The sequence below is a fragment of the Acinonyx jubatus genome, chromosome B3, assembly GCF_027475565.1.
Source record: "Acinonyx jubatus isolate Ajub_Pintada_27869175 chromosome B3, VMU_Ajub_asm_v1.0, whole genome shotgun sequence".
In the NCBI taxonomy this organism is placed as follows: domain Eukaryota; kingdom Metazoa; phylum Chordata; class Mammalia; order Carnivora; family Felidae; genus Acinonyx; species Acinonyx jubatus.
Window position 1 is genome coordinate 131,513,901 of NC_069386.1, and position 22,358 is coordinate 131,536,258.

Consider the following 22,358-nt stretch of genomic DNA (forward strand, 5'->3'; position numbering starts at 1 on the left):
AAAGGAACATATGTAAGAATGTTCATTGCAGCACGTTCTAGAAGGAGGAGTCAGATAAACACATGAACCAAAAAAAATCAGATATTTTGAGTGCTATGATGAAAAATAAAGGAGCTAATGCGATAGAATATGCTTGGAAAGGACAGTTATATACAGTGACTGGGAATCCTTTCTGAGAAGATAACAGTTAAGCTATTTGGGCCAAGGCCTGGATGAGATGGAACCAGCCCCAACTGAGAAACAACTCCAACACACATCATGAGCAGAACGGATCAATATATTAGAATACCTATGGAATACTGTGCAATAATGAAAACAGACTCCAACTGCATGCAAAAATATGGGTGAATCTCTCAAACATAATGTTAGAAGAAGTTAAACAGAAGAGTTCTTCATGTATTATTCCGTTTACATAAATTTAAAAAAATGGGCCAAACTAATTATTGGGACAGAACTCAGGATGGTTTCCCTTGGATAGGGAACTTGGTAAAAAGTCATCAAGTTTTATACTTCTGGTTTATTTCTCTCAATGTGTGTCATGTATCAGTAAAAAGCTTACTTAAAAAATAAATAAGCAAAGATAAAAAAAAAATTCCACATGGAAAGACCTAGAAGGAAGGAAGTAAAGAGGCCAATAGCATGTGTTCCCTCCCCTCTTTTCTATCTAGGATTGTCAATATCTGCTTTCCTTTCAAAATTCAAGATGGGGAGAGAATGAGCATCCTGTTTCCACTTCACATGCAGGCCACGTTGACAAGGAGTGGAGTTTTCTGACAGAGCTCACTTTTCCATTATGACCAACTATTCTGAAGGGTTCTTGCGATTTGCTGGAGCTAGAAGGCTCTGTGCCTCCTAAAGTCTGCTCTGTGCTCATATTTCTCATAAGAGACTGAGAAGGGGGAAGCATTTGGGACTATTGGCCAAGATGGGGTTTAATCATTATCTGTGGATCTCCTTTTTCACCTCCCAACTACCACAAATGAATTGGCGGTAATGCCCTTCTCGCCACAGGGTTGACCAATCAGATAGTCCTGGTGATTAGGAAGCGCCAACACACGTGTAATCCCAACAGGCTTTCTCTGTTTACTAATAAACCAGGAATATCCCTGGGAACACACAAAACTAGAAAGCTAAAAAACGACAGTAATGACTGAAGGAATAAGGACTGTGTGGAAATTAATGAAATAGTGAACAGAGACACAATTAAAAAAAAGGAACAAAACTAAAAGCTGGTTCTTTGAAAAGATCAATGAAATCTGATGAAGTCTGGCTTAGCATGTGAAAATGAATTAATGTAATACATTACATCAATAAAGAAAAAATGTACATGATCATTTTGATAGATGTAGAAAAAACATTTGACAAAATTAAATACCCTTTCATAAAAAAATTACTCAACAAACTAGTGATAGAAGGGATCTTTCTCAACCTAATAAAAGGTATATATGAAAACCCACAGCTAACCTCACACTTAATGGTGAAAGACTAGATGCTTTTCCCTCGTAAAATCAGGAATAAGACAAGGATGTCTGCCGCTCTTGCCACTTCTATTCAACGTTATACCAGAGGTTCTAGCCAAGGCTATTAGGGAAGAAAATGAAATAAAAGTCATCTAAGTTGGAAAGTTAGACATAAATTACTTCTATTTGCAGATGACATGATCTGGTATGTGGAAAATACTAAGGAATCTAAAAAACTATTTGAACTAATGAACTAGTTCGGCAAGATTGCAGTATAAAAGATCGATATAGAAAATCAATTGTATTCTATATATTTGTAATGAACAAACCAAAGACGAAATGAAGAAAACAATTCCACCTATGATATCATCCAAAAGAATAGCACACACAATAAGTTTCACAAAATAAGTGTAAAACTTTAACCCTAAAAATAACAAATCACTGCTGAAAGAAATCAAACAAAACCTAAATAAATGAAAAGACATCCCATGTTCATGGATCAGAAGACTTAATATTGTTAAGGTGGCAACACTCCTCAAATTGATCTATGGGTTCAATGTAATTCCTATCAAAATCCTAGCTGCCTTTTTTTTTCCCCCAGAAATGGACAAAAACTGATCCTAAAATTTATATGAAAATGCAAGGAACTGGGGGATGGGGGTGACAGCAGCTAAGAGGTACTGAGTTTATTTTTGGGGTAATGAAAATGTTCTAAAGTTGATTATAGTGATGGAAGCACAATTATATGACCATATTAAAAGCCACTGAACTAAATACTTTAAATGAGTAAACTGTAAAGTATGTGAATCATATCTCAACAAAACGGTTTAAAAAAAACCCAACTGACTGTATCTGTGCAAAATGAAATTGTGACTTAGCAATCAGCCCTGGTATGGGAATCCTCTGATGAACCAGTAATTGCATTTTCTAGATCTGCATGTTGCCTCCATAATTCTCCTTGGACAGATGGGGAAGTTGACGTCAGAACAGTGACAAAGTCTGAGTGGTTCACAAAATAAAGGAGAAGTGGCTGGCTCTATGAGCTTTTTTGCCTTCAAGAGGTGAGGCCACGTTGGAATAACACCCAAAGAGACAGAGAGCTCTATCTATGTGTCCAGCTTGATCAGGGGAGGGAGTAAGAGCTGAGTTTCTCAATATACCTGGCATCTTATATACCTGTCAATTAAGAAACATAGAAAGCACACACACAAACACACACAAACATCCCAGGTCTATTTTTAGGATGTAAGTTTCACTTTAAAAATGAACCCCAAACCTGCTTCTAAATAGTTCATAATGAGGAGTCAGCATTTTTAAAGTGAGAGTTTGGGAATTGTTAGGACAGATGTTCTGTGAATCCAGATAAGGACTAAGGAGTGAACACAGGCCATGAATTAAGCAAACCCATGATTCAACGAGGCCATAAAAAGGGGGGATTAAATTAAAAGGGGATTAAACACAAATTAAAATAAGCCTAGGGAAAAAGTTAAGAATATGCTCACTCTGAATCCATACAAGAAATACAGTCTGAACAGGAAGATGATGAGGGAGAGAAAAGCCAGGGTCAACATAAGAGGATTAAGAGAGGCTGCCTGGAGAAATGCTGTCCCCTTTGAAAATGCGACAATCATTTTCAGAAGTCACACATGTAGTATCTAGCAATACAGCAGCCTGCACTCTCTCTGCCATTTTCCCGATTTGATTAACAACCGAGGAGGCTTCCATATGCATTCATACACGCCACCTTTCCCTCATGGAGAGATTCTGAAAAGCCATCATGCCTTGTCCTCGCAGGGACAGGCAAAGATGGGAAGGTGAGGCTCTAAGGGGAGGAATCAAGAGTGAGTCAACAACTGTCCCTGTCTCCTGGCCCTCTTCATGGTCTCTCCCTGCCACGTCCCCCTCCCCCAAATGGGGAGGGCCCACACGGAGACTGCAGTGGTTCCCTAGCCCACCTTCCTCAAAGGTGGTTAAGTCCCAGATTTAAAACTTAAAAAAATTAAGAGTATCTAAAAATGACATCATCTTCCAATCACTTACAAATTATTTAATTCTCCTTCTTCTTATAGATAATTCAGTTTAAAACAAATTTTTATTCATTTTTTTAATGTTTATTTTTATTCTTATTTTTGAGAGAGGGAGAGAGTGCGTGAGAGATGGGCAGAGGGGTGGGGGGGACAGAGGATCTGAAGTGGGCTCTGTGCTGAGAGCAGAGAGCCCAACGCAGGGCTTGAACTCACAAATGGTGAGATCACGACCTCAGCCGAAGTTCGGATGCTTAACCAACTGAGCCACCTGGGCACCCCTAAAACAAATTTTTAAACAAAAAGATCAAGGAATTGCTGAAGAAAAGAAAAGAAGGTTAACTCTGGCTTACAAACAGATTTGTCGCTAATTGCTGGATAATGCTAGGTTTCTTACAATAAATAGAATGAGAATCCCAAAGACCAACAGTGATGGCTGAAAACGGTGGCCAACCACCGAAATGAGAGAATTTTCCTACTTAAAATGCCCCACTGGTGCACAGATATTTGCAGAAGTTATGAAAAATAATGAGGTATATCTATTAAATTGGCAAATGAGACTTGTCTGGTTCTCTTCTCAGAGAAGAATCTGCCCTTGAACTTCTACTCATCCTTGAGTTTTCCCCCAATCCCCTAACCTACAAATGAGGACATCAACTGCCATACTTCTCTCCTGAGTAGACGCGGGCTTTCCGAGGCAGGGTGTAGGTTTTGGTGTTTGCTCCTTTCCGGAGAGGATCGTCCAGAGGTGACTGGCAGGGTGGATCCTCCAGGGGGTTCCAGTAGCTCTGTTCACACATACCCCGCAACAAGATCTCCGCCAACTGCCTGGCTATTGTCTGGAAACACAAAGGAGGAAAGGCATAGCTATGAATCAATTTTGTATCATTCATTCACTCGTTCACTCATTCAATAAATATTTTTCAGTCATCATTTTGTGCTAGGCACAATTCCAAGACTCATGATTAAAAATTTTTTACTTCTCTGATGAAAATTATATCAGTTGGTGACAAAAAATAAAATACAATACAGCAAGATAGTTGAACCTTTTTGAAACACAAGTTCATGCCCTTTGAATGCCACCCTGCCTCTGAAACGCTAAACGTGTTTTATGCCTAAAGCAACTGAAACTTTGAGTTAAGCTCTCTCCCAAAAGCTCTTGTAACAGGTGAATTGCAAATATTTTCATCACCTCCCAACAGATCCCTGCTGAAACCCAAACTTGGCATCAACCTAGATGATGTTATTCCTGAAAAAATAAAAAAAAAATCTCTTCGTTGATGGTAAGATGACAATCAGGGAAGATTTTTAGAATGCCTTCCCTCTTTGAAGTGCCACAGGCCAGTCCCATGGTGGCCCCATCCTGGGACTCAGCACCTGGGCACCTCGTTCCGGGCGCACCCTGGGGCTTGCGGCCCAAAGGCTCCTGCTGACCTTGTGCAACAGAGAAAGCAAGGTGGGGAGCATGGCTGCTGATCAAGAGAGACCTCTTTTCAAAGCTGGATAGGTATCTCTTTTCTCACTGTGAAAACCCAGACATATCTGGGTCTTGTCATCCTGAGTTAGAAACAGATTTACTATGCTTTCCAAGCCCTCTGTCATGGAACATATAGAACAGTACCACGTAGGATGAATGGGAAGAGGGTGTGTGTGGCATCTACTAAGAAATAGTTCGCTGGCTGATGCGTATCAGTTCATTTACCTCATAATGTTCCAGAGATAAAGGAGAGGAGAAGTAAAAACAAACACACAAACAAACAAACCCACAAAATCTCTCTGAAAACAGAAGCACTGCACCTGAGGGTGGTCCAGGCTACCCCATGATCAGCCAAAGGTGGCAAAATAAAACTTCAACCATTAGGTTTTCCCACAAGGTTTTAGCATTCTTTGGAACACGCAGAGAATGCTGATCTTCCCTGAGGGCAAGACTTTTTTTTTTTTTTTTAATAAATATGTTCCAGGAGAGAACTCTGCTAGCTTTTCATCCACATGAAATCTCCTAAAACACCACAAGGAAACTTAAAAGCAACCAAATCACTAGCTTAGTGGTTTCTGATGACCACTGGGTAAAGGCAAATTTTCTTAATTATTCCCAAGTAAGACCCGCTGGCTTTAAATGTCTACAAAAATGTGAAATTAAATGCATTCCTATCATCCCCAACTGAGCCATCTGTAAAGATCTCATAAGCACACAATTTTCAGGACCTGAACAGCTCCCGAACTGTTTTCTTAAACCTTCCATTATAGTTTCATTTCCATCTCATTGCAGTCATATACGTTAATGACTTCTGCTGGAAGCATCAACTGGCAGAAATAACCTCCACTCGCTATAGCTGAGGGGGAAAAAAAACGTCAAAGGAGAAAAAATGAACGAGGAACTTCATTTTCTGGGTATACCTGCCATGGAGGGATTCTGAAGTTATAAAAATCTCTGTCCTAAAAACAGTTTGCTTGTCCACTACTAGACAGCTCATGCGAGATCTCACTTTACCTCAGGGTATTAACCTTCCAGAGAGACTTTGAAAATAAGGTTTTGATGTGATTGCATATTTTAAGGGTGTCATTTCACCACTGCACTACCGACTAGTTTGGTTGTGGGCACTGAGAGCCCACATGAAGTTTTCAGAACAGGAGATTAAATATGAGAAATTACCAGCAACATTACCAATGTCAATCAGACCTTCTACTTTTTTATACTCAGGTTTCATTTGCTTGCAGTTGAAAAGTTAACAAATTATTGGTAGCTATCAAAGTCAGAAGGAAAGAAAGGAGAGGAAGGGAGCCAGAAGCAAGTCAGGTTTTTATGTACAAATCCGTTTTGTAAATCCATTATGTAAATCCGTTTTGTATATATTTTTTAAATTGTGGTAAAATTCGCATAACATAAAATTTACTATTTTAACCATTTTGGTGTATAATCCAATGGCACTTAGTACCTTCAGTGCTATACAATCATCACCTCTATCTGGTTCCAGAATATCACCCCAAAAGGAAAGCCTGTACCCTTATAGTAGTCACTACATGCCCCCCTTCCAGACCCTGGGAACAACTAATCTGCTTTTTGTCTCTGTAGATTTGCCTGTTTGGGACATTTCATAAAAATGGAATCACACAATTTGTGGCCTTTTTGTATCTGGCTTTTTCACTCAGCGTAATGTTTCCAAGGCTCACTTATGTTGTAGCCTGGGTCAGTCTTCACTCTTTTTGTGGCTGAATAATACTCCGTTGTGTGGACATACCACATTCTGTTTATCTAATCGTCAGCGGATAGACATTTGGATCGCTTCCATCTTTTGGCAATCATAAATAGTGCTGCTACGAACATTAACGTTCAAGTTTTTGTTTGAACACCTGCTTTTAGTTCCTTGGAGTGTTTCCCTAACAGTGGGGTTGCTGTAAATGTACTGTTAAGCCCTCAGCTATGGTCTCACCCCATAGAGCTTACAAAGCAACGTTTCCATCTCCTAAGTGTGTCATAAATTTGCAATGATCAGCTGATCCTTGAGGAATCCTATGGTTATGAGCGGTATTAACTGGACAAGCTTTCTGATGTCTAGTCCAGACCAAGATACCAGTGAATAAGCCCACCAAGCACCAAGTGCTTCTCAGCTGGGGAAGGCAAAGAATCCCTTGTGGAAATGAGAAAATAAAATTCTCGGGTCCTGCCCCAAACCTACTCAGTTGACATCTCTGCGGTCAGGATTAGGGATGTGTACTTGTTCAAAAATGTTGCTCACATAATTCTGATGCACACCTTTGGTTCAGCCCTCAAGGAATTGGAAGCAGTTCAACCTAGGTTACGTGAGCCTCATCAACCAAGACCACAGGACTACTCGCGCCTCAAGTCCAACACAGACAGGAAGTGACTCCTCTCACGTCAGCACCAACCAGTTAGCAGCTGAAAATGCCCAGGGGCAACTCCAGTCTATCCAGACTTCTTTAGGAGCCTCTTCACGGTACTTCTCAGAAAAAAGAGGAAAACTAATTGAAAAAACTTCTCTACCTTCCTGACATATCTTTATTCAGAATCCCACCTCATAGGATTTTTATAAGTTAAAGTACATTGATTTCAATACCACAAACCTTAGGCAATGGTGGAAGATATTCTCTAATTCAGTGAAAAATAATGTTGAAGTAAACAGCAGGCAGATCCCCACAGTGCACTCAATGCACTCGCATCTTCTAGTGGGGGAAAACCATTAATCTCCTTAATAAAATATATATGCTTTTGAGTCAACAATATGAACAAATGCATCATATTTAAGCAATCTTGAAAGACTGGATTTTTAATCAGCTCTTAAAACAATTATAAGAACACTTGCCACTATAATCAGTTACTTTAATTGTGCTTCCAAATCTTAAAAGAACCTGTTCGTGCTGACCAGGCAAGGAGTGTTATGAAATGTTGGGAGGAGGTCAATCTGAGAGAAAAGACATTTGGCACTAATTTTTATCTATACTTTTTCAGGGTTTTGTTTTGTTTTGTTTTCCCTTAAAGAACTCTACAAATCAAAATGTCTAGTTTGAACTTCTTAAGGCACCTAAAAATCCCATCAATATATAAATAAATCTCACAGACCAGGTGAAGTCTTGGTGGGGGATAGGGGGTGGGGGGTGTAAAGTCACCCATCTTCCCTCATGCCCACTAATTCCAGGAAAGCCTCTGGCTTAGCCACCTGGCCCCATGACAGTTGCGCATCTTAAAACCCTGAAGACACCAAAAAGAAGATTCAGCCTCTGTTCCCACAACAGGAGTCTCTTGGCCTTGCCCAAGTGAAACTCTACCATGGCACGAAAAGGGGCCATGATGTGAGGAGGACAGTGGCGTGGTAACAAGACAAAGGAAAGTGGAATCTCGTGCGGGGTTGTATGTGATATTTGCTTAGCTTCTGGTAAGCTCCAGACCTTCACCCAGACACCCCTTGGCTATGGCTCTGCAGGCCAAGCTATGGAGGTACCATCAATAAGTTCCCCCAGCAGGGAAAGTGTAAGGAGTAAAAGGAAGAGGGAGAACTTAAGTCAACAAGAGAGCCAAACAGCGATCAACAGCTTGGTTTATGGAACCAGCTTTTATATTTCTCCTCTGAGTTTTAGAGTCAATATAACTAATCAAACAACTAAGTACTCTTCAGGATCTAATCTGCTTTTGCTCTGGTTAGGTTTTGGTGTGAAATCATTAGCAGACAACCGACTCCTTTGCTACACTGGCATCTGGGAGGGCTTACGTGGCCCCTGCCTTATGGGATGCATTCCTTAGGTTTCAAGAGCTAGCACTGACAATAAATACATAAAAAGATGCTCAACATCATCAACCATCAGGGAAATGTAAATTAAAACCACAATGAGACAGCACGTCACATGTACTGGGATGGCAACAACTAAAAAGACAACAGCAAGTGCTGTGAGGGAATATGGAGAAATTGGAGGCCTCGTAACTTTCGGGGGAATGTAAAATGGTGCAGCCACTTTGGAGAATCATCTGGCAGTTCCTCCAAATGTTAAACATAGGGTTACCATATTACTCGACAATCAAAAAAGAATGAACTCTTGACATTTGCAACAATGTGGGTAGAACCAGAGGGTATTACGCTAAGTGAAATTAGTCAGAGAAAGACAAATACCATATGACTTCACTCATATGTGGAATTTAAGAGACAAAACAGATGAACAGAGGATAGGGAAACAAAAATAACATAAAAACAGGCAGGGGGACAAAACGTAAGAGGCTCTTAAATATAGAGAACAAACTGAGGGTTGCTGGAGGGGTGGTGGGTGGAGGGATGGCTAAATGGACAAGGGGTTAGTGGGGAGGACACTTGGAATGGGCACTGGGTGTTATATGTAGGGGATGAATCACTGGTTTCTACTCCTGAAATCATTACTGCACTGTATGCTAACTAACTTGGATGTAAATTAAATCATTAATGAGTTAAACAAACAAACAAACAAATGTAGAGCTACCATACGATCCAGAGATTCCAGTCCTAGGTACAAGAATGTATATTTCCACCCAAAAAGTCGCATGAGAATGTCCACTGCGGCATCGTTCATAGTCACCAACTCCTGGAAACAATCCAAATGTCCATCTGATGAACAGATACATGAGATGTGTTCTATCCATGCGGTGGGATAGTATTTGGTCACAAAAAGGAGTGAAGTGCTGATCTGTGCTACAACTTGGGTGAACCCTGAAAGAAGTATGCTAAGGAGGCCAGTCATAAAAAGACCACATGGTACATATCACCCTGTTTATCTGAAGTGTCCAAAACAGTCAGATCCATAAAAGCCAAAAAGAAATTAGTGGCTGCCGGAGGCCAGGGGAAAAGGGGAGCGTGGGGATTGACTACTGATAGGTATGGGGTTTCTCTTTGGGGATGAGAATGTTCTGGAATTAAATAGTAGTGACGGCTGAGCAATCTTGCGAGCATACTACAAACCAGTGACTTTAAATGGGTGAGATGTATAGTGTGGAAATTAGATCTCATAAAGCTCATATATCTATGACAGAGGGGCAGAGGGAGGGGAAGGGAGGCGAGGAGTGAGAACACCTGAAGTGCCCTTCTGGCCTCAATCAAGTTATCCATCACACTCACCATTCGCAGGTTTTGAGTTGTTCTTGTTTCTACTGCTCTGAGGATCTCTCTAAATCTCCCGACTCCTCTTGTCAAGTTCCTGTGTGCACACAGAATTTGACAGGGTTTCCATCTGGCGCGCGTTAATATTAAATATTTTATACACATATTTCAATGCATTTTGTCTACATAAAAGCTGTTGGCTAGATTTTCAGCAAACAATTATTCTGCACATGTCCATCCATCTTTGTTCAACTCTGAAAAATTTGGCCTGGGATTGGTGGTCTTTTGCACTTCCACAGTCAGATTTCCTCAAGAAAAAAAAAATGTGAAAATCAGTTCTAAGGTATAGAAGGAAGAAAGGAAGGAAGGGAAGGAGGGAGGGAGGGAGGGAGGGGGAAGGAAAGGAAAGGAAAGGAAGGGGAGGGGAGGGGAGGGGAAGGGGAAGGGGAAGGGGAAGGGAAAGGAAAGGAAAGGAAAGGAAAGGAAAGGAAAGGAAAGGAAAGGAAAGGAAAGGAAAGGAAAGGAAAGGAAAGGAAAGGAAAGAAGGAGGAAGGGAGGAAGAAAATGTAAGATATCTTGCAAGAGTCTCTCCTCCTCAACCTTACAATGGCTCTGTAGTTTTCCTGCTCTATTGATTGGTGCTGAAATCTATCTTTTCACTTAAAAGGTGGGTGGCAACAGGGTACAGAAATGTCAGCACTGAATGCACTGTGGGTAAAGGCTTCCTGTTACTTGCGATTTTTATGGGCAAGACAAAGGTAACAGGTATGAAAACGGTGGGGTTCCACCAAGCAATCACTCTGCATCTTTGAGGACAGAAATCACTGTCCCCAAAACCCATCAAACTGGCCTTCCTCCCCCCAACCCTGCACCAACAAGAAAAAGCAAATGGTCAAAGGCCCTTCCCAGAGCAAATGCATGAGGACTGGAACCCGGAGCTGCCTGACTCTGCTCAGAACACATCTCCCCTCCCAGCCCCACACCTCCCAAGACAAACGGACAAATCATTGTTTAGTGACATCCTGGTGCAGATGTCCAGGCCCCTGCCCGTTGTCCTCCCTGAAAGCTGCGCCTGCCCTGCTCAGCTGGGAACACTTCCCATTTACATTGAGTGCTGCCACCACCTATGACATAACTCGGTGATATTTATAACTTGCTCATTAGGACACATCTCATCTTTCCAAAAAGCCGCAGAACGGGTCAGCCGGTACAAACCTGTCAGCCAGCCCCTGCCGGCTGGGACAGATGCTCTAGGTATTTGCCTCTCTTCTTGGGTGACATTTTAAATCATGCAAAGGTATTTAATCAAACTGAATGTGGGGTTTCTGTAGGTTACAAGCACTCACGCGGGCTGTTCCTTTGTATCTTATACACCTACATGACATCCCAGGACTCTCGTTCACAAGTACAGCCCCGGAACTTTAAGATAATAGTTTACTGGCGTATGTACATAAATACTCTCGGATTCCTCTCACCCACACATATCAGATGATACCAGATCAGAAGCTTTATGGTGACATAAAAAGAGAAGCGTGTGCTCAGGACTCTAAGCGGCGCTAAAGAAAATCTAACAGGGGCGTGAATAAAAATTAGGTAATGGGCCCCAGGACATACAATCTCCTCTGCTTTCCCCTTCGTTTGTTTTTATGGGATCTGTGTTCACAGGCAACAAAGTACATTTGCTTTGGACTGAAGCTCAGCTCTCTTAAGTAACGGGGTGGGGGGTGGGGGAGGAAATAGCAACAGCTAAAAAAGGGATGGGTGTGGGCACGGTGGGCTAATTTTGTTCCAGAATCACAGACCAAGCTCCTACTGTGCGCAAAAGGAACGGCAGTTTGAACTGTAGGACGTAAGGGTGGGGCTGAGGGAACACAACTAAAGACCCAGTGTGTAAAGGGCTGTTTTTCCAGGGTGGAAATCAGGCCTGAAAGTAGCATCAAATCTGAATATGATGAGCCAGGGAAGGCTGCAAGATAGGCACTGGTCATTCAGAATGTCTCCCGCGCCCTGCTGGCAAAAGGAGACACTTATCCAGTTACAGACCCACAGAATTTTCCAGCTAGACACGATCCAACGCAACCTAGTCCATTATGACACAGAAGTGAAATGGCTCGCTCAGGTTCACAAACCCAGTGAGAGAATGAGCTGGAAGCTTTCTCCTGGGTTCTGTCACCTTTCTGGGCAAAAGAAATGTCAGCTCTGAAAGCGAAGTGAGGCTCCAGAAGAAAGAACAGAGTACGAATAAGAGAGCTCAGGTCTCTGTTTTGTAACATTTATATGCAAATCACTTCATATATACATTAATACAGATTTTACCCGTTCCAGTGACCACAGCTAATGAGCTACTGCTAGGAAGTGGTTCACGATCCAAAAGAAAATGCGTCAGCCCAGGTGAAGCCTTCTGGAGGGTACTGCCTCGGCTGCCTTAAAAGAGAAAGGATGGCTGGAGAAACTCAGCTACCCTCTGAGGGCCAGGAGGCTCTCCCGCGCGGGACCGAGGCCCCCTGCTGGATGACTGGAGGAAGTGTCTGGGCCTCAGGGGTGCGGCACAGGAGGGGGCTGATCAGCCTCTGGGTGCTTGTTCCCAAGGTACCCACGCTGCCTCTGAAGCAAACAGTTTTTCTCAACTGTCTCCACGGTATTTCTGGTGGGAGCTTTTCAGAATCGAATTGTTCCTCAAGCTCTGGGATCCTGCTTGTAAACAAAGGATCCACAGTGACCCCCGAAGGCCTCACCCCGCCGTGCCAATCAAACGAATGTGGCACCATCCACATGTGGGTTGTCCGGCCACAGACCAGGCTGACAGCAGGAAGAAGGGGCTGGAGGTGAAAGATTTTAAATAGAAGAGGAAGAAAGTTTCCCAGATGCAGAAACATCTCCTTCTCAGCAACTCCTATACCATTCATACATTTTTTTTTTAGGCACATAATTTTATTCAACCAATCATTTCCAACCGTTGCCATGACAGCAGAAAAAAATTTAAGCTAGATGGATGATCATGACAGAAAGGAACAAAAAGGGGAAATTAACTTATAAAAATTATAGCCTAAATGCTATGCAATACTCCATTTTGAGGGAAATAAAAGCCACAGGATTGCCTTCATGTCTCTAAACTATTAGTTTATTCTTCAAATGTTGAGATCATTAAATATCTAGAATGAATTGTTGCTTAAAAACTCCACTCCAAAACGAAGACAAGGGAGGCCAGGACATTCCTTGGTTTTGAGGGTTTCCACAGACCCTTCACATTAGGTCACTGATTCCATTTCAACACCCTTGACTGAGAGAGCACAATGATGTCAGAATTCATTATGGCAAACTAGACTCAAAATGAATGTTCCTGCCAGCCTGTGAGCAGCGGGCACTTTGGCAAGCTGTCAGAACTTGGGGTTCACCTCCCGCATCTTGCTTGGGTAAGCTTCCTGAGCTGGGCGCGTCTCCCTCCATTTGGAAAGGTTCCCAACAGCTCAGCTATCACCAAGGAGAAGGGGCCTGGGCGTCCCTTGAGCCCCAGCTGGTTGTCCAGTGTGACGAGCAGGCACAACCCTGCCTTCCCTTGCCAACATCCCTGTGTGCCCCCAACCCTGTGGGGAGAGCTTGGGTCAGTCCCACCGCCTTGCTCATGTTCAAACCCAGGCAACCTACTGCTCTGTCTTGGCAGGAAAGCCCGCCCACTTTTCCCAGGGACGCGTTCTGTTCCTGGTGACCTACTTGCACTCCTTCTTCCCTCCTCCTTTCTCCATCTGGTTTCAGATGGGAGGAACCTCCCAGGTCTCGTCTGCTGGCCCTTAGGTCAGGGCAAAAGCATGACTTCCTGAGGACACCAAGGGAGGCGGCCCCGCCAGCACTTGGCCTCCCTCTGGACCCCGCGGGCCCTGCGGCAGCCATTTGAAGGCTGGTCTCTGAAATTTACACCCTGCCACGTACAAGTCCACGGCAGCGCCTGTTTCACGACTCTGAGCCACATTCAGAGCTCTTTGACACGGCCACCTGTGCCTCTGTGCCACGAAACCAAGGAGGAGCTGCATTGGGAAGGAAGCCAGAGCTCCAGAATCAAAATCAAAATGGGAAACCAGGGCTGGGAGGAACTCGGAGACGTTCAGAACCGTTACACCTCGTGATAGGTGGCTCCTTCAACAGCAAGCTCAATACACCCTTTTCGTTATTATTTCTCCTTTCGTTTCTCGGGACCAGCGTGGGTGGGATGGGGCAGTTCTTCCCCTAACTTGTCCTTCCAGATTATTTTCTGACCTCAGAGTCTGGCCCAAGCCACCAACACTCTTCGATTCAACTATCCATTATCACGGTCATGCAAACCCAAAGTTCTGGGGTGAATAAAATACTTTTTATGCTGTTTGTCAAACTCCTGGATGATAAGGAAAAAGTGCTCCTGCTAGAGTAAGTTCAATATTTTTTCTCCTCTGTGGTTAAGAAATTTATAACCAAAGATCAATTACAGAACAAGTCAAGCTAGTAGATCTCTCAGAACTAAGAAGTCACTGGCTTTTCCCAGGTCTTTTCTTACCAACTAGCACCCCTGAGGCTCTTCAGCAGTAGGGTCATTTCAACAGTCACTGAGTGCATTGTTCTTCAGGTTCCAGGCTCATCCCTGAAGATACACTGGCGAGCAAGGGACACCATCCCACCCCAGGGAGCTCAGAGGGCTTCACACACCCCATAAGAACGTAATAAGCATCTTGAGGACCAAGATCTGTGTTCAGTTCACCGACATACCCCAAGCCCCTCAAACAGAGTCTGGCATACAGCAAGTGCTCAATAAATACTTGTTGAATGAGGGACGCCTGGGTGGCTCAGTCAGTTAAGCATCCGACGTCGTCTCAGGTCATCATCTCACGGTTCGTGAGTTTGAGCCCCTCGTCGGGCTCTGTGTTGACAGCTTGGAGCCTGGAGCCTGCTTTAGATTCTCTCTCTCTCTCTCTCTCTCTCTCTCTCTCGCTCTCAAGAATAAATAAACATTAAAAAAAATTTAAATACTTGTTGAATGAATTTCAGAGCTACTGTAAGTCGAATAAACCAAGATCACAAGGGAATACATTTTCTACCTGCTCCTTGTCCCCTTCTTTCTCGCTGCACTGGGTTGGCAGACAGCACAGCAATGCACTCTCTTAAACAGAATATGTCACAGATGCCCTCGGTGGCATTGCAGCATGGGTGCCTGGGGGAGCAGTGACATACCTGCCTGTCCCAAGTGGCAGAGTGAGGCATGCCTGGCCTGACAGCTTCTAGAGAGCTGCACGGATAAGAAGGATTTTGAAGATTTTTTAAAAACCTTCCAAATATTTCAGGGAAGCTTTCCTGCTCACGTGCCTTTTACACCTGCTCCTCTCTGTCTGAAGTATTCTAGGAACTGTTAGTCATCCTTCAAGACCCAGGTCAGAGGCCACCTGGGGAGCCTTTTCCTAGGTTCCCTAGGAAAACACAGGTACTGCTTCCTGGGTTCTCCCAACAAGCTCGCTTGTGTTTTGAGCCTAGAGAGCACTCAACACACTGGTTTTCCCATGTATTTCTGTCTGTCTGCCAACCAAAGCGTGATCACCTCGGGAGCAAAGACCGTCTTTGTCCCAACTGCTACATAGAGCCAACCAGGCACCCAGTGACACTTAGGAAGCTGTGTGCCCTCAAAGGAAAGAGTGAGCGCCATCTTGTATTCCAAAATCCCTTTCCCCATCTCCTTGATGAAAAGTCTTCTTGACCACAAATGGGACAACTGAAGCAGACCCTTCTTACACGAGACACACCCCACTGGTACGCTAGACATTGTCAACACAACCCCAGAAGGACGGAAATAAACCAGCCTTCTCTAGATCAATTTCTCTTAGCTCTCAGGCTTGAGAATTGCTTCCTCTTCATTTATACAACCTTAGGATCATCTATTTGGAAAAAGTCTGAAATCAAAACCAGATATCCAGATCGGGAAAGTGTGAGAAGAAAAAGACATCCTTCGCAGTCCAAAAGGGCACTTCTGGCCGGCTGTCAGGGAGCTGCTTTTTGTCCCAGAATGGACTCCAGCTTCTCCCTCTGTACACGCTCTTCGCCTCGTATCCAATGACATGCATTTGTGAAGACAGATGGCTTGCTGTAGTCAGAGGCCAGGGATCAAACCCACAACCTTGGCCTGGTTAGCAAAGGACTCTGTCTGATCAACGGAGCAGGCCAGCTGCAGCCTAGATATAGTGGTGGAGGGTGTGACAGCCATCCACGCTGGGAGGCGATCAAGCAGGCGAAGCTTCCGGAAGTCTCGCTGCAAACCTAATGAGAGTTGTACTAGGCTTAACAACATTTTTTCTGACTACCTCAGCAACTGAGGCTTCCCCGTGACAAAAGCAGAGTCAATCAGGCGTTTCGGTCAGCCGGCCAGGCAGCAGGCAGCACGCGGAGCAGGCTCTGTGTATCAGACAGCGTCTCAGGCAGCGGAGGGACAAGTCCAGTGAGGCAGGCAGGGCTGTCGCGGAGCCGGGACAGGACATGCATACTTCCAGCGTGGTGTGCTAGAGGCCTCCAGATGCAAGCTGGACTCGGGCAAAACAACGGCACCCTTCCCCCAGTAACCTCTTCCCTGACACTCGCCCGGACCCCTGGCCTCTGAGGAAACACGGAATACGGAGAGGCTTGCTTCCTCTCACGTTCTTCTCCAACTTTGGGGAATGGGTCAAAGGCTATCAATCCTCATTCCAACAATATCTATTGAGTGCCTATGGGCATCAGGAAAGGGGCACAGGGGTGCAATTGTGAGCCAGCCAATACACGTGCATCCTCGTGAGCTGTGGTGTGACCATGGTCACCTTCGCCCCGAATCCCAGCGGTATCCAACACAGAGCAGGACTCCTCAGTCTAATGCTACCTGCACCAAAAGAACCAGAACTTATCTAACACGTGAGGCCAGCCCTCCCATATGCTCACCTGGAAATCCACATACTTACATATATACTGACACCTAGACCAAACAGAACATGGGTTCTAGAGCCACATGGTAAGGGCTCAAGCCCCAGCTTCACACTCACTCATTGTTGACCTTGGGCAGGAGCCTGTGCCTCCGCTTCCTCATCCATAAAATGGGGATAACAAATGTAGCCCCCTCCCCCCCACAGACTGGTTCTAGGAATTAAATGAGTTAATACACATGGCAAGTGCTTTTAAATGTTTACCGTTATTACTACTATTTCCTCACAACTCTGTCGTTGCTCTAAATAGTTTTGGAATTCTGGAAACTACCTCCCAGTCAACTTACAGAACATGAAAGTCTGTTTTACCGCTTTGGAGACATTTCACTTTGAAGCAAAAAAAGAAAAAAAAAAAGTTATTCCTGGTTTGGATCCACTCATTCACTTTGTTATTTACTGAAAACCTACCATGCCCTCAAAGACAAAAGACAACAACCCATGTCAAGGGAGGGTAACAGAAGCTCCTTCTCTGTGGCTCTGTAATCACTCTCCCAGGAAATGATGGCGAGATCCCCCAAGTGTGCTGGTGCCTACAGGGAGGAGAGCAGAGTCCCCACCGAAGCTGTAGGGGGCGGTCAGGGACAAATGCAACACTGAGAAGCAGAGGCACTGAGGGAGGTGAACTGAATCCTTCTCGTGCTGTCTCAGTTAAAACAGCCAACTTACAGAGATTGCTCTGAATCAATTGATGAGGGCCAGGCCAAACTCAAAAAGGTTAACCTGGGAGGCTGAACCACTAACTGTCTCACAAGTACTTTTGACCTCCTGCTCACCCAGCCGATTGTGCTACGGAGAAGGAAAAAGGCGGAGAAGACATCAAGGGGAGGACAGTCCTTCCAAATGTACTGCAATACTTGAGCTAAAAGTTACGTACAAGGATCAGAGTGCAATACTCACTTCCATTTCAATTAGCGGAAAACAGAACTGCAGTTCCAGAACAACGTCTGGGGACAATATTTTAAAAGCTATGACAAGTGGGAAACAAATCCAAGGGACTCAGTTAAAAAGAAAAAAAAAAAAGATCTTTAAATGTACAGGGTCACGGGTCCAAATGCCTTCAGGAGCCAAGCAAGCAGCCACGTGGGTGGGGCCAGGCAGTGGCAGCAGCTGGGGGCGGTGCTGGGGCCCCAGGCCTGCCTAAGGTGTAGAGTTCAAAACCAGGCCAGATACACTCCATGTGGGGAAGGCGGGGGGGGGGGGGGAGAGCTCCGCCATTAAATTGGCAAGAGAGCCTCCAGTATTTTTCTTGGGGAAATAAAGCAGTATATCTCAGCTCGAGACAGCGTGGTGCCGTTTGGGATTCGCAGACATTCCCGTGAGTCATGCCAGATAACTTGCTTGGGTCTGGGAGAGGCTAATAAGCTGGGGACAGAAAAGAAGAAAAGGGCAAAGGTTGCGAGTGATCATGAGCAGAAGAGGAGGAAGGGAGAATGGAATGTGAGACATCTGGAAACACAGCGAAGGGAAAACAATACCAGATGCTAGGCATGCACCGCGAAGGGTAAGAATGTGGGCAACTGGCTTTATCTTGCTGTGCCTGTTTCCTCGTCTAGAAAATGGGACTATCTTCCCTCCAAACACCAGAGTAAGATGACACCTGTACAGCTCCTGACCCAGTGCTCAGAACCATGTGAACTCCCCCCATTCTCCAACCATCCACTGCCTCCCACCATCTATCATCTGGCTCTCCACTCCACGTGTCAACATTGACTGGGCCAGAGCCAAAAGCAGCCGCTGCTATGTCCGTGTACCTTTGGTTTAGCAGAAAACAGAGGAAAATCAGGACCAGCTTCTATTATATACTATGTCAAAATGTTCTTCTCAACCAACCAACAAGTATTTATTTAGCACCTTCTGTAGTTTTACAGAACTTTTGCATGAGGAAACAAAGGCTCAGGAAATTACGTAACATCGTACAGCCCACAGACAGAAGAGCCAGCATTTGAACTCAGGCTCAATCTGATTCTGGTGCGAAAGCTGAAGACCATCCCCCGTCGTGCAGAAGCCCGCAGACAACCTGGAAACTGTGACCGCTTCGCGTGACACAGAAACAGAGGCAGAAGAGAGGCCAGAAAGGTTGGGAGCAGCGAGGGTCCAAGTCTCCACCTGAATACACTGGTTTCTAAAGAAGGGATGGGATTGGAGGCCCCTCCCCTGGGGGCGGAGGACAAAGGAACCTCGGGGAATTTCTGCTGAGTGGTCTGGGCAGATACACAACTCTGAAGTAAGACGGTATCAGAGAGACTAACACTGACCAAAGGACGACAACACAGAGACGGGTCTCTCCCCAGTCGTCAGGACAAGCTTATAAATTAAATTCTTTCATCAATACAGTGACTCGTTTATTTGGCCTTCCCATTCACAACCAGTCGCCCAAGATGGTGAGCTCAACTGTACCTTTGGACCATCTATAGAAAAAAAAAAAGCTTTGCTAAGCACACGAGCAGGACAGGACAAGCGTGATCTGTGAGGAGCATATTTAATTGTCTTGGGGGAATGAGCTATTTTCAAGCCCCTCGAAGCCATTCAGAAGTGTATTAATAAACCACTGACAAGGTAATTAAAAGATATTTCACTCCCTCATCAAGAAAGCCCCCCTAAGACTTTCGGCTCCTTCAGGACAGAGACTGGGTCCTCGTGTGCTCGCAGGATACGACCCAGCTGCATACCTGCTACTCACAGGGCTGCTGTCAGGATTACGTGAGGTTAACAGTCATCGATGAGTAAATGTGAACCACCATCATTATCTTCTTCTGAGGCAACACCAACTGGTTCCATGCCATCTCCCAACCCATTATTCCAGATGGTTCTCCCACCAACCTACTGAGGCATGTAGGACTTCATTACCTTCAACTGACAGAGAGGGAGACCGAGTCCCTGAGAGAGAAAGGGAGAGGCCCGCCCAGCAGCTCCATCAGTGAGTGGCCCCTGGCTTCCCAGTACAGGGATCCCTCCCCTGCTCTCTGCTGGGCACTGTTCTATCTCATCTTTCACTGCCCACCCTCCCCCATTCTTTGTTAACTTTTATTGTATGAAATATAGAGCAGACAGCCAAATAAAACAAATAAATCTCCTGGGGAATTCTTAGGAGGCAAACACTCTTATAACTACCACTCAGGTTTAAAAAAAGACCACTGTCAGGGAGGAGAGCCTGGGAGACTCTGTCGGTTGGGCATCCTACTCTTCATTTCGGCTCAGGTTGTGATCCCGGAGATCGTGGGATCGAGCCCTGCATCAGGTTCTGCAAAAAGCCTGCAGCCTGTTTAGGATTTTTTTTTTCTCTCTCTCTCTCTCTCTTTCTATTTCCCTCTGTGTTTCTCCCTGCTTGTGCACGCATGCTCTCTAAAAAAAAAAAAAAAAAAAAAAAGACCATTGTCAAACACCCTATCCCAATTAACAGGCTCCTCCCTCCACCCAAAAGTACCTGCTACCCTGACTTTTAGAATAATCGCCTCATTCCATTTCCTTATGGCTTACTCCCTCAAGTATACATACCTACACTACAGTTCAGTCTTGCCCACTTTTCTCCTTACTCGAGGAGTCTTTAAAATCTCTTCATCTGTAGGTGCCCTTTCTACCTCCTTCTTTTCCTTAGAATTTATCTATTAAAGAATCTGGACTGTTTGCCCCATCGAGTTTCTCCTTAGCTGGAAAACTGCACAGTTTCATACTTTTCTCTGTTCTCTGTATTTCTTAAACTTGGTAGTTGGAATTCAAGACTTGACCTATTCAAGTTCAATCCCTTTGCTCAAGATTTTGCCAGTGGTGTACCCCTCTATCAGGAGGCACATCATTTCTGGCTGTCACTTTTTTTTTTTTTTTTTTTTTTTTTTGGTGTTAGCAGCCCTTAGATACATGAATTCACTGGGAGGTACAAAATGGTGATATTCGAAGTCTCTCTTTGCATTTTCATTCATTAGCTGGAATAATCTTATAGGAAGGTGTTTCCTTTCATCTAATATTCGGTTTTCCAGTGCTTTTTATTTACTTTCTTGATACCGATTTAGAACTCATGAATTTAAACATATTTGATGAGTCTCTTGCAATTTTTATCCTTCTTGAAATTCAAATTGTCCCATATTTGGCCTGAATTCTTTAAACATGATCCTAGAAATCTTTTGAGTTTCCTTGCTATCTGGTATGTAAAGATGTTCCAAACTCACCCTATTCATTTCTTATTCCAGAACTGGAATGATTTCTTTTATTGGTAAATGATACTTCAAGATCACAATCATGCACTAGGGATGTTCATTGCTACTGGGTCAGTCACTGAGTCAGACCTCTCTCCCTTCCTCTCTCCCTCCCTCTCTCTCTCACGCACACACGTGTATATATGTATATATATACACACATGCACACACATGTACATATGCAGACACACACTACCTCATGGTTTCAATCATTTCCAATTTAATCATTCAGGACTGACACAGTTTGTTCTTGATTTCTTCCATTTTATCTGTTTTGCCCCTCTCCCACACCAAGAAATCTGGTTCTCAAGGACACAGGGGATAATAGATAGAACATTCCATAAGTATTCATTTGCTTTATTCCATGTCACATAAAAGTGTTTTGGAGTAGCAATACTAATAATACCACCATCATTATGGTTACTGAAATATTAAAAATTTATTTTCCGCATGTGCTATCAGCGTTCTCTTTCCATTTTAAAATTTGTGATTGTACTCTATCTGTTATGAGACACACAAAGAAACAGAAAAGCCTGACCTATGGCCAGAAAAAAAGACCAATCAATATAAACTCACTCCAAATGGATCCACATGTTGGATTTAGCAAAGACTTCAAAGAAGCTATTATAAGTACAATCAAAGAATTAACAGAAACCATATACAAAGATGTTTTTTTAAGATCAGTCAATTCAGAAACAGGGAATCTCAATAGTGAAACAGAAACGATAGAAATTAACTAAATGAAGATTTTTAGAATTAAAAAGTATAAGTACAATGAAAAATTCCCTGAACGGAATTTGGCTGTTTTGAGATGGCAGAAAAAGCACAAGCTTAAAGATAAATGAATAAAAATTGCCCAGTCCAAAGAACAGAGAGAAGAAGTACTTTAGAAAAACAAACATGTAATTGTAAGCCTGCCGAAAGCAAGAAAAAAAAAATCTTGAAAGTAACAACCAAATTAATCACATACAGGGGAACAACCATACTATTCTCATCAGAGGAGTAGATACACTCTAGGTGCGGAAAGAAAAGAAACTATCACCAAGAATTCTATCTACAGTAAAACTGTCACCCAGAAATGAAGGCCAATAATGACATTCCCAGATAAACAAAGAGTGAGGGAATAATCAGCTAGGGAATTCTCACA

At 43.8% G+C, this 22,358-nt stretch overlaps 1 protein-coding gene across 6 annotated transcripts in view; it reads right to left on the bottom strand.

Moving 5' to 3' along the window:
* TTC7B (tetratricopeptide repeat domain 7B) overlaps positions 1 to 22,358 on the bottom strand; it is a 253,767-nt gene that overhangs the window by 135,642 nt on the left and 95,767 nt on the right. For 5 of the 6 annotated variants that reach the window (XM_053224825.1, XM_053224828.1, XM_053224827.1 and 2 more), the window contains 2 exons: positions 10,078 to 10,156; positions 4,151 to 4,323 (listed from right to left, as the gene is read on the bottom strand). In XM_053224825.1, the coding sequence (XP_053080800.1) occupies positions 4,151 to 4,323; positions 10,078 to 10,156 (252 nt within the window). The remainder of the gene's footprint in view (positions 1 to 4,150; positions 4,324 to 10,077; positions 10,157 to 22,358) is intronic. The other variant, XM_053224830.1, reaches the window with a different exon arrangement.